Source organism: Calypte anna, chromosome 2 (genome assembly GCF_003957555.1).
Source record: "Calypte anna isolate BGI_N300 chromosome 2, bCalAnn1_v1.p, whole genome shotgun sequence".
Taxonomy (NCBI): Eukaryota; Metazoa; Chordata; class Aves; order Apodiformes; family Trochilidae; genus Calypte; species Calypte anna.
In genome coordinates, this window is record NC_044245.1 from 53,142,109 (window position 1) to 53,154,180 (window position 12,072).

The 12,072-nt window shown below is 37.4% G+C and overlaps 1 protein-coding gene across 2 annotated transcripts in view; it reads left to right on the forward strand.

Moving 5' to 3' along the window:
- MYRIP (myosin VIIA and Rab interacting protein) overlaps nt 1–12,072 on the forward strand; it is a 207,252-nt gene that overhangs the window by 187,516 nt on the left and 7,664 nt on the right. For both annotated transcript variants that reach the window (XM_030445027.1, XM_030445026.1), the window contains exons 11-12: nt 4,101–4,105; nt 5,780–5,830. In XM_030445027.1, the coding sequence (XP_030300887.1) occupies nt 4,101–4,105; nt 5,780–5,830 (56 nt within the window). The remainder of the gene's footprint in view (nt 1–4,100; nt 4,106–5,779; nt 5,831–12,072) is intronic.

The window sequence follows — 12,072 nt, forward strand, 5'->3', positions numbered from 1 at the left end:
CAGCATTATCTCATAAGATCCTTACAGACAAACTGATCAAGTAAGGACTGAGTAAATACACAGTGAGGTGGACTGAAACTGCCTGAAACTGGGCTCAAAGGGTTGCCATCAGGGGCTTGAAATCCAGTTGGAAGCCAGCCCCTAGCAGGGTAACCCAGTGATCAATCCTGGGGCCAGTACTGTTTAACATCTTGATTATTGATAGAGACAATGAGACAAAGTGTATCCTAAATTTGGAGTAGTTGATACATGAAGTGGTTCTGTTGTCATTTAGAGGACCTTGACAGACAGGAGAAATGGGCCAACAGAATCTTATTAAGTTCATCAAATGGAATTGCAAAGTCCTGCACCTGGAAAGCAATTATCCCATGCCCCAATACAGGCTGGAGGCCATCTGGCTGGGAAGCAGCTTGGCAGAGGAAATAGGGGTCCTGGTAGACACAAAGTTGAGCTTAAGCCAGCAATGTGCACTTTGCAGAAAAGAAGGCCATTGGCATCCAGCAGAATAAAGAAAGTGATTATTCCCATCTATTCAATACCGGTGAGGCCACTTTTGGAGTGCTGTACCCTGTTCTGGGCTCCCCATTACAAGGAGCACTTGGATATACTGCAGTGAGTCCTGTGAAGGACCCCAGAGAAGATTAAAAGACTGGGGGGCATCTGTCATATGAGGAGAGGCTTAGAGACCTGAACTTGTCTAACTTAGAGAAGACTCAAGGAGTATCTCTTTAGTGTGTATAAATAGCTGTTTGGAGGTCAGGGGGAATAAAGTAAAAATTTCATAAGTTTTTTTTTAAAAAGAGACATTCCAGTTTCAGCAGAAAGGAAATTTTGGCATTCGTAATTCTTTATTGGGTTTTCATGGAAAAAAATAAAGGTCTTAGCCATTGATGGCTGCAATATATACTCTATATATATTCTTTCTATCTATAATAAAGAAATAAAATATCCCAGTACTCTTCATGGTCATGACTTCAGGAGAATTGATAGTGGGACTTGCTCCAGCTGTAGAGAAGCAAGAAGACTGCTGTAATTCTTATTCATGACAGTTGTCCTTGAAGGTGATCGAAAAATCTTGTGACATGTACTTCCTCTTTGGAAAGATGGCTGACCAACATCTTACAATGAAATACTGAAATGGGAGTGCATAATACCAGCTGTGGCTATGGCAACTTAAAATATGAAGACCTAGCTAAACTCATAACACATGCAATAACTTTAAGATGAGTAGACAGCATTTCTGAATGAAGACAAGCACAGAAAATGTATTTTCAAGAAAGCAGTAACTTTAGATGCCTTAGAATTCATAGGTCCCAATGTTCTAGCTCTTTAAGAAGCCTGATTTTTAAAGAATGCTTATATAGGGAATTACAGATCATTTAGACTTATACTTAGAATTCTCAGCCAGAGTCCCACACTTCTGACCTAGGCATGAAGTTTCAAATTAGCTATAAAGAAGAGTTTGGTTATACAGAAGCACAAATTCTGGGACCTTAAAATGAGACCTCATGTGCCAACAATCTGCTTTGAGCTCTTGAACAGAAATGAAATGCTATATTTTAGCCATCTTGCATATATTTTATCCATGCTGCTTGTTTTTGTTAAATATTAGTCTTCCTGAGCTTATTCTGAAACAGATGAGCAACCTTAAATCATGGGGAATTCCTAGATACAGTACACCTGATCATAGAATAAGGTTTGTATTTTTTAATTGAATCACTGGAAATTAAGTAACTGGTGTTCATGGAAATCTGACTTTCACATGTCTGCACCTTTAAAAACCTGGACTTTTGTATTTAATAGAAGCTGGGAATATCATATAATCACACGTTGAGCATGCACTTTAAAAAGAGTATTTATTTTTTCAAGATCTATAGCAAAGGCAAGAACTGGCACATCTTGAACAGGGGGCTTAGCTGAAGTTGAGTCTTTATATGTTCTCAGTTCTCACCTCAAACTAAGATCTTGAGTTGTATGTTTGCCTTTAAGATAAGAGTTTAGAAATGCTGATCTTTGTATTAGTTATTTAGTTCATGTGAGGTACTTAGGTATTTAATTAACATGAGTTAATCTTATGCCTCAGACATAAATCCACTTCAACCTTAAGCACAATAATTTTCAACATTTCTAACTTTGTGGTTACCTAAAATGGTCTTGTAGAGCTTCACAGTTCTTTTGGTGATCTTTTTTTTTTGGTTGGTTTTGTTTTCTTGATCACCCCAGCCCCTAACCAAACACCTTGAGAAAAATAAAAAACAACACTGTAAATCCACTTGTATCTTAATGATACTGATGCTCAGAGTGGCAAGAATGATACATGGGATGTATCTGGTTGTTGCTGTCCTCTGACCTTCTCTTTTAGTGCATTCATCTTTTAATGAAGATGGATAGGCCAGGTCTATATTTCATGGTATAACCCAGAATTACCTTTTAGCAGGCAATTTCAGAAGCGCCTAATGCAGACTGAATTTTGAATGACATCTAACCTAACCTAACTATAGAGATACTGCTTAAAAAGTGCAATAGCCTCTGCCATTTTTGCAAATTGCCCCACATAGTGTAAAAAATAAAGTAGGTGTTAAAAACTTGGTTGTGTTTCTGTTTTAGTCTCCTTCTGCATTGTACTCCTTGCTTAACAGATGGAAATGAGCAAGTGAATTAAACTTCAGTAGTAAAGCTGAGTTCCTTTCCTCTTTGCATTAGTTTGATGCAACACTCTGCATGCTCGATGAATTTCTTTGAATTGCTTCATGCATTTACTTCTGCTCAGAGACTCTTAAAGCCAAAGCTTAGCAACTTTGTTTAAATCCTGCTCTTTTCATGACTGGGCAGACAATATCATTCTCTGAATGACAGCCTGTAAACAAGTTTATTAAGTAGCACACTGAGATCCTGTTTCTTAAGTGAAACCTCTCAAGTTCATTGAGAGTATGAATAACAGCATAAATATTCTTTCAATAAAATATTTAGGCTTTCCTTCTCTGGAAACATTTTATTCATCTTTGATTTTGTAAAGCTTTACTTGGGGGAAAAGTATGTACTACAAGCATCATCTTCATGTGTGTATGTTATTTGTTTTGCGAGAGTACATCTTACATTTTTCACCAGGTAAATTAGCACTTTCTACCTACTCGTATAATGAAATTGTTTTAAAAATCTGCCTGGCATATTTCTTTTGGAAGAGGGAGTAGGCAATAGCTGTGGTTGGGGTGTGCATGTTACCACAGCAGAAGAGACAGCCCAGCTCCCTAAAGTGGTGCATGCTGGTGGCCATGGAGAATGTGGCCAGGGCTCATTGAGGAAGATGAGGCATGGGGAAGCTCCTGGGACTTTGTCACTGGAGAGAAAAATGCTCACAGCAGTAACAGAGCTGGAGAATGGCACTGGACATGCACAGGGCCTTGAATACCTCCTGTGTGTCCCAGAGGTCACAGTGTCACAGTTGGGTTGGCTCTGATGGCTCCAAGAGCAGTGCTTAAACAAGAGAGATCTTGCGTGTCCTGGTGACTAAGATTGCCACAATCATATGTGCTGATGTAGGCACTGTCTGCACAGAGGGTCTTGTAGTAGTTTTTGTGATTGGTATCTTGCAACTCTCTGAACTGAAAACATTGCTGAGGAGCTCCTGGGTAATTTGTTGGTGTATTGAGGGGTTAATAGGAAGCTGTCATCCAGCTTCATGTATCTGAAGTAAAATGACTGAGTGTAAGTTCTTAGAGGAGCCAGAGCCCTGTGGCTTGTTTAAGCAAGAAAATGTATAGTAGCAAAACTATAGCTTAAAGTAGCTTAAAAGTGTAGCTTTACTACATTACTACATCTATGCTAATAAAACTGAGTAGTGTAATAGAATTGCATCTTCCAGGGTGAAAAATTTAGATGCTATTTGTGTGCCTGTTGTTTCATGTTTTTGTGTGCAAAATGCTCAGAGTAATACTTGTGTTTTGGTGCATCATAGCTTTTATAGTGATGTTAATTTTATGTTCAGTCTTCCAGAGTCCAGGATTAAAATCTGATTGTGGGCAGCACTGTAAAAATTTACCATAGAGGTTTATGAACTGCAGAAAATTTGATTGACAGCAGAGAAAAAAGATTTTGGTTAGGGAAGGTGAAGCACTGACTTCTTCTTAGAGAAGAGTTATGAGACTTTAATCTTCCCATTGATGTTAGGGATCCAAAACTTTGATGCCTCAGTTCAACAAAGCACTCAAGTATATGTTCTGTTTTAAACTGAGGATTAGGTAGTTTTCTGGGCAAAAATCCCATTCAGGAAATTTCACCTGTGTATTTACTATTATTTAGTGGTCTTTGGAAGGGAAAAATGGATTCTAAGTTTATGTTATCAGAATCTGATTCTTCCGTTTCAAGCAAAATAGCTGCTTTGAAACCATTTTCTCTTTTTTTCAATAAAGTTTTCAAAAGCAGGCAGTGATGTTTGTGTGCCTCTAATTCTCACCTTTTCTGGCCTCAATACAATTTCAGAAGTATGGGTCTAGATAGTCCAGCTGAGATGCCCTAAGTTATCCCAGAGGATAACTTATATCCCAGAGGATAGGCCAGAGGAAACGTGCTTCTTCCAGGTCTCTCATATCTGACAGCATTGTTGGAAAATCCTCAGATACTTCAAGCTGTTTCGAATTGCACCTTGTCTGCCTGTGTTAAAGCAGCTGAATCAAAGCCCTGTTGGATCTACCTGGAGAAGTGCAGGATAAATGATATTTCAGATGGCTTCACATGGGGAATGCAGCACCTTTGTAATGAAGATTCTTATAGTCTCAGGGTTGATCCTTAGATGCCCAAGCCAGCCCTGTCTAGTGTGTGTGCCATGAGAATCTCCTTCTGTTGTCTGATCACCAAAGATTTCTTTACTTAGGAAGAAAATGTAAAAGCCATTTTACAGACACAGTTGTAGAAAAATCAGCGAAGATTTGTGTAAGCTGTTGGAGCAAAAATGGAGGGAGAAGAGACTGTAACAAGCAAAAAGTTGCTATTTTCTTGTCTTCTTTTGTAAGCAGCCCTGAGACCTGGCAGTGACAGATGGGCTCTTTCAAATCTGGTTGGAAGAGTTTCAAACAAATGCTGCTCCTCAGCTGGATGGCACTTCTGTCACAGCAGAGCCAACAGGGTAACTCTGGTCGTGTTGTTACCCCAAGGCAAATCAGTCTGTTTAGTTTAAATAGAGCTAAGGAAATTAGGGGGATTAAGGTAACTGGAGAGTGGCAGTATGAAGAGTTTTCTTGTTCATTTTGGGATAGTGAAGTCCAGGAGAGGGACAGCAGCAAAAAATAGAAAGTGATTTGGCACAAGAGGTCTTAGCCCAGGTGTTTCCAAGGTGAGAATCTGACTGGGGCATAAATGAGGTACAGACTCTTTTCTAACTAGAAACATCATGGTGTTGCAATTGTGTAAACCCTATAGATTGAAGATAGCTGGCTTTTCTTAACAGTGCTACAAGTCTTTTTCCACTTTGTTTTGTGATGGTGGAAATTAGTACTTCCCATCTGTTTAATTTTATTAAAAATGATGTGTTGTTTGCAGTACATCTTAGTGAGATCTCTTAAACTCCCACAGGCATTCATAAATCAGGCATTTCTATATTTTAAATATATTAACAATAAATGTAAATTCCAATTTTTATGGTATCTTATATTTGATAGTTTCTTTAACCTTGCTGTTCATTCTATAGTTCTCTCTAAGTCTGAACCTATATATAAACATTAACATCTGTAGCTGTTAACATAACTTTTCTGCCTTTTTATTTAACTGCTTTCCCAAAATCTAGGCTTTTGATCTTCATTTAAAGTTGCAGTTTTTATCCACTGTATTGCAGCAGGTGAGAATGCTTTGTTTTGTCTGTGTCTTCTTACATCTCTTACGTAGTAAGAGATGCTATAAAGTGATATTGAGGGTTTGAATATTTTCCAAGCAAAATTCTTATATTCAGAATGTTTTGCTGGAAATATCAGGCCTGAAAAATCATACCTGTTGTCTAAAATCAATAATCATTGCAGAAAAACCTTTTATCAATATGGCTAGCCCTGTATTATGATGGGAGTGAAAAACATGAAGTAGACATGAAGCAGACTGGCTCTGTTACTTGGCTTTGTAATGAGAATTTGGTTTTATTTCTAAGAAGATCAGAGGACAATGATAAGATGTATGATCTTCCTATTATCAGGTACTCACCTATGTTAACAAGTTTGGAAGGAAAAAAAAAATTTCATTTCAGCCCTAAGGTTTTTAGCACTTTCTGGACACAGTGGTCTTCAAAAACCTTTCTGAGCTCTCAGTTTGAAAAATAAACAAAACCCTTAATTCATTGTGGAGACTGTACACAGTGAGTAGCTACTTCCTCACGTTGTTGCTAGTGACTATCACTTGTCAGTCATCTAGATGGAAAGAGGTTTCATTTTCTGTTCTGTTCTCAGCTTTTGAGAGTCAGATATTAAAACAGATTTTCATTTTTTTCCCTGAGAAATACATACGTATCTTGTATTTTAGAATGCATGCTATTTTCAGTATGTCATATATAGTGGTAAACAAATTTATTTTGTATAGTCTCTCAGTCACAAAATAAGCATCATTTTTTTCTATCAAAATTAGATGCTTAATTCAGCAAATTATTCCTCTCAACTTTTTTTTTTTTTACTTAATCACCTCTTAATCATTTTGGGCTTCTTTAGTAAAAATATCAAGGATGATTTTAGAGAAAAAAAATAAATCCAGTTGGGCGATGTCATTAGCCTTTGTCTGTTACAGACACTCTTACAGATTCCTGTGTGGATTTTGAGATTTAAATATTTCCCCTTCCAACTTGGACAATAATATTTCACCTCTTGGAAAGAAAACCTCCTTTCTCATTATTATAGGCAACTTGTTTCTAGAAATTAGGCATTACAAATTAGTAGAAATAACATCTATAACTACATTAGAACACCGGATTGAATTCCTTAGTAAAAATCTAGTATTCAGAATTACCTAGCACTATCAAAAAGAGAGACTGTATTACTCTTTAGAGGGTGTCAGTAGAATTAGTTTACTCTCCAGGATAACTTAGCTGTCTATTTCTAAACAAGTGCCCATAAATGAAGTTATTGATGTTAAGGTCAAGGCAGGCAGTCTTAAACTTGCACAAAAGAGTATTTTCTTGGTACCATAGTTTATCATAGTATACTTGTCTTCCATCAAATATCAAGGCAAACTTTACCTTTCTTTTCCAGTCTGTCTGGTAATGAGTGGCCAGGGCTCACTTTTAGGCCACAAGACCTTTTGGAGGTCAGTCTTGGGAACTGCCAGTGATGGTTGGGCACGTTCCTCCCACATTGTGACTTGGCAAGTGTCCCAGATCTTGCTTGACTGTGAAGGAGATGGATTTTGGTGGGCTTTTGAGGGCTTTCTCAAAACTGTACAATGAGCTTCTGGGGTTGTTCAGCCTGGAGAAGAGAAGGCTCCAGGGAGGCCTTTTTGCAGCCTTTTAGGACTTAAGAGGTGGCTTGCAAAAAAGATGGGAACAACCTTTTTAGCAGGACTTGCTGTGATAAGACAAGGGGTGATGATTTTAAACAAAAGAAGGGTAGATTTAGACTCGATATAAGAAGGAAATTTTTTACAGTTAAACACTGAAGAAGGTTGCTCAGCAAGGTGGTAGAAGCCTCATCCCTGGAAATGTTTAAGGTCGAGTTGGACAGGGCTCTGGTCAACATGATCTATTCAAAGATGCCCCTGTTTAATGCAGAGGGGTTGGACTGCATTACCTTTAAAAGTCCCTTCCAACCTGAACCATTCAATGATTCTATGAATTCCTATGGGGTGGGGACATGAAGAAGGAGGTGGGTTTTAGGTTTTTGAATTTTGTGATTAAGTCATGTTACTCTGAAAAAATGAATCAACAAGTGGCAAATCAAAACTTGCCTTTGCAGCGGCCCCCCTCAGCTCTGAACAAAACTCCAAAACAAAACAACAACAAAACAAAAAAAGTTAGGATATTGACTGAGAAACAGGCATGGGAGTATGGTAGAATGGCTTGAGACCAGAGCTAAAAATTACAAGTGATTATTAACACTGTCAATACTTCTAGGGCTGCAAGTTTCTCTTGCTCTATTGCTTCACCCAACTGTTGATATCAACTGTTCTCTGCTGAATTGCAAGTCACTGCTTCCCATGCCAGTTTAATAGAGCCTAACAGTGCAATGACATCACAGTAGCAAAGAAGAGAAAATTATATAAAAACCTATTTTTTTCTCCATAGTGAAATCAGTTCAACTGATGGAGAACTTAACTACTTTAGGAGCATGAAAATAAAAGTAATAAGATTCATACAAAGGAAACAATGTGGAGGTATCACAGGCTGCTGACATGCCTACAAGGACTTAATGCTCACCTCCTCTCAGCAGTTTGGGCTCTTCCATTGCTCCAGTTTTATTATCCTACTTTGTTTATGTTACCTTGTGCAAGGATGCAAGTACCTTTCCATAGAGAACCTGCCAGTGTAGCATCCTCAATTAAAAAAAAAAAAAAAAGATGAGCAGGGATGAGAAAGAGACAGCAGAAGAGAGTAAAGTGGCTAAGAGCCAGCAAAAGTTAGCTTAGACCACTGAAACTTTACCTTCAGCAAACAACAGAAATCCTCTCCTTCTGTCCAACCACATGTGGAAATGACAGTAAAGAAATGTAGAGAAACAAGATAAACCAGGTGCCTCGAGTTGCCAAAGAGTGGGTGTGAGTCCACCTGTGCCTGATTAGGACAGGCCCCCTATTGGGCATGAACAAGACCAGGGGGCCAATAAAGGTGGGACACACACCCACAGAGAGAAGCTCAGCTCAGCTCACTCTGGTGCAAGGTAGTGCAGAGGCCAGCAGCTCATCGAGCTGCAGGAACAAGAAGAAAGGCTCGTCCTGCTACAAAGAAATTTTAGAAGATGTTCTTTATTATACACACAGGCTCACATATATGTACAGGTGCTTGCACACACACACTTGTTTAGCATTAATTGCTTTGAAAACTCTTTCCACAAAGAACTTTGGAAACTGAGCACCTGCTTTTGTCTAACATATTTGTGAGTGTGGGCATTAATTATCATAAAAAGGATAACTGTATGTTTTCTTCAGTCTATTAACCTCTTAGTCGAAGTCAGTAAAAATGAGATCCTTAGAACCATTAGCACAAAGTTTCAAATTTGGATCAACTGCATCAAATTAATTTGGGAGAGGTGGTGTTAGTACAGAAGTAGTGAAGCACAGTCAAAATCAGAATGCATCCCAGTGTTTTGACAAGGATGGCTGTGCTTAAATTTTCTGTGCTAGTAATAGAGATTGCTTTCTGCATCTGTCACATCCACATTAGTTCTTTGACTTGCTTGACAAGACAGATGGGAGAGACTTCATGATATCTGTCTCTTTGAATCATCACCTATAGGTGTTAACAATGACCTTTCCTGCAAGGGCAAGATAAATTAGCCAAGAGATCTTGATAGCAATTTGAAATGTCCACCTACCAGGATGATCTTGGTGTGCTCATGTCTGTGAATTTTAGGTGATTTTTACAGGAGCTCATACTCCTGAGTCTGATGTGGAAGGTTGGGGAAAGGAGAGGGTTGTGAAACACTAAAGCTTCACAACTTTTCTTTCTTACTTTTTTTCTTATACATGTTAAATAGTTACATCTAGAATAACCCACTTTGTTTACAAACTGGCCATTTTAGAACATGAGCTGTTTGAACACCTTCTGACAGCTGCTCAAAAAAGAGCTAGAAATTTATGCAATAACATCAATTGAGGAACCCTGAGCTCCCCACATGCTGATTTTATGTCTCCCTCAGGAAGACATTAATTTCTTTTTGTTTCTCTGTAAAATGCAGCCCAGGGCCAAGCTGAGTTCCAAAGACCTTTAGCAGAAACCTTCACAAAGTTTAGATTTAAATACATAGAAATATTGCTCATGCTCTTAGGTTTTGTGAGATTGACTCTTCAGATAGACTCTAAGGAAAACTGCTTTTGCTTGCCTTACATTTCTTTATGGTGTTTAATGCTGTATCCTTGTAAGTTATTTCACAAGCCTGAAGAAAAGTTTCAGTGTTGTGGTTCTTGCATTTAGCTAGATACCTACAGGCCCAGATTCAGATATGTTCATTGATGCAACCACTTCATGAATATCCATCTAGCTGCCTTATGCAAAGGTTAATGTGATTTTAAAAGTTAAACAGCATCTTCCCCTAAGAAATTTTCTCAAAATTCTAGAGAAACTAAAATTCACATTTGTTTTTACTGAACTTTTCTTCCTCTACCCATTATAAATTGAGAAAATAGGGTAATTAACTCCAAATATTTTATTTCATAAATCTTTATATCACAGAACACTTTAGTAGGAAAAAAGAAAGTGTTTTGTAGTAACTGGTCTGTAACAAATGCCAATATGGATTCCCATATTCTGGTATAAAAACATCTTTCTTTAATTTAATTTAATCTTTGTTTTGAAATCTATCAGTAGGTACAAAGGATAATGAAAAAAAAAATAAGAAATAATGAACACTGAATTGAGGCTACAGTTCTTGAAATAGAGAACATACATCAGTGAAGATGATGAAAAAAATGTAGCATCTGGCCTTTTTCCTTTTTTGTTCACTACTCATAGAATAGAATAAGGGTTAGATACTTGTAAAAGCAAATCATAAAACAAAGTAACATCGATTTAATTTTCTGTCCTATAAAATTATTGATCTGTTTTTAATCTAATTGGCACTTGTGGAAATAAATGGAAGAAACAGTAGGCTATTTATGGGGTTCAAGTATTTGTTCTCAGTAAGGGGGTCCTAGGGCTGCTTGTTCAGGACTGTGTTAGCTGTCCTAACAAGCAAAAGATCTGTGTGCTGCCTCATACTGTATTTGCTTTGTTCTCCTTCTCTTTAATCTCAGGCTTCTAATTATTTCTTGTAATTTGGAGAAATAACTGTGTTAAAGCTGCCTTAATGTATTGATTTACAGCAATGGAGCACACACTGCTAAAAAAGTAGTTTTTCAGTAAAAGTCTTATCTAACATATAACAGCTAATTACAAGAAAGAAATGATAGAGGAGATTTTCCAATTAAAACCACCAGACTTTGTGTGAACCAAAGGAACTTTATTTCTCCTATATCCTACCTAGGAGGATGGCTGACAAATTGATTAGTAAAATATTTGCATAGCACACAGGCATTTTTAATCAGTTATACTTTTCTGTACTACAGAATTTACTATATAGAACCAAAAGACTCTTTCCTCAGATTTGATGCTTAGATACTTTGTTTGTGGAAAAAATTAAAGATGGATGGGCCCCTAATTCACATGCAGGTTTGAGGAATCAAATTTAGGTCTAAACTTCCCACACTTTCTTTTGGGCAAAGAAACACTTAAGCTACTGCACACAAATTCAGTGACAGTATCTATTGATTTCAACAAGCTTTAGCTCAACCTATAGTTTGTAAGCTGTATAGTTTGGATGTTGAGCTTGACATTTGAAGGCACATCAGATGAAGGGTTTTTTACCATCAAAGGTGTTGTGGTGAAGGCTAAAGCTCTGTGAGAATCATCATAATCAGGATAGTTAATTACAAATTACAAATCAGGAGCACTGGTAACAGGGCTTACATTTGTTAAGAAAAAAACAACAAAAAAACCCCAACCGAAACCCAACAAACCATGGATTAAACAGCATGCTTATCCTTGGTATTTGATATCATTTGTTTCATAAATATATTTTAAAAGGTAAATTGTTTTTTTTTTTTTAAAAAAAGTCATTATACAAGGTTTTACACAGTTATAGCTCAACCTTTGTTTTTTCGGAGCTATCACATCATTCATAGCAAATATCTTTATAAACTGCCATCCTGATAGGGCTGCTGAAGATTGCTCTCCTGGGTTTATGGTTGCAATGCCATAAACCAATGCAATGTAGATATGGAGACAGATGATTCCACATCTGTTTGACAGTACTCAAAAAGGAAAATTGTGCTTTAACACCTGTTTAAAGCACTATTTAAAAAAAAGCCATATCTAGCTTACTTGGATTTTAAAGCTGCTTATTAATATGCTCCCTAGGG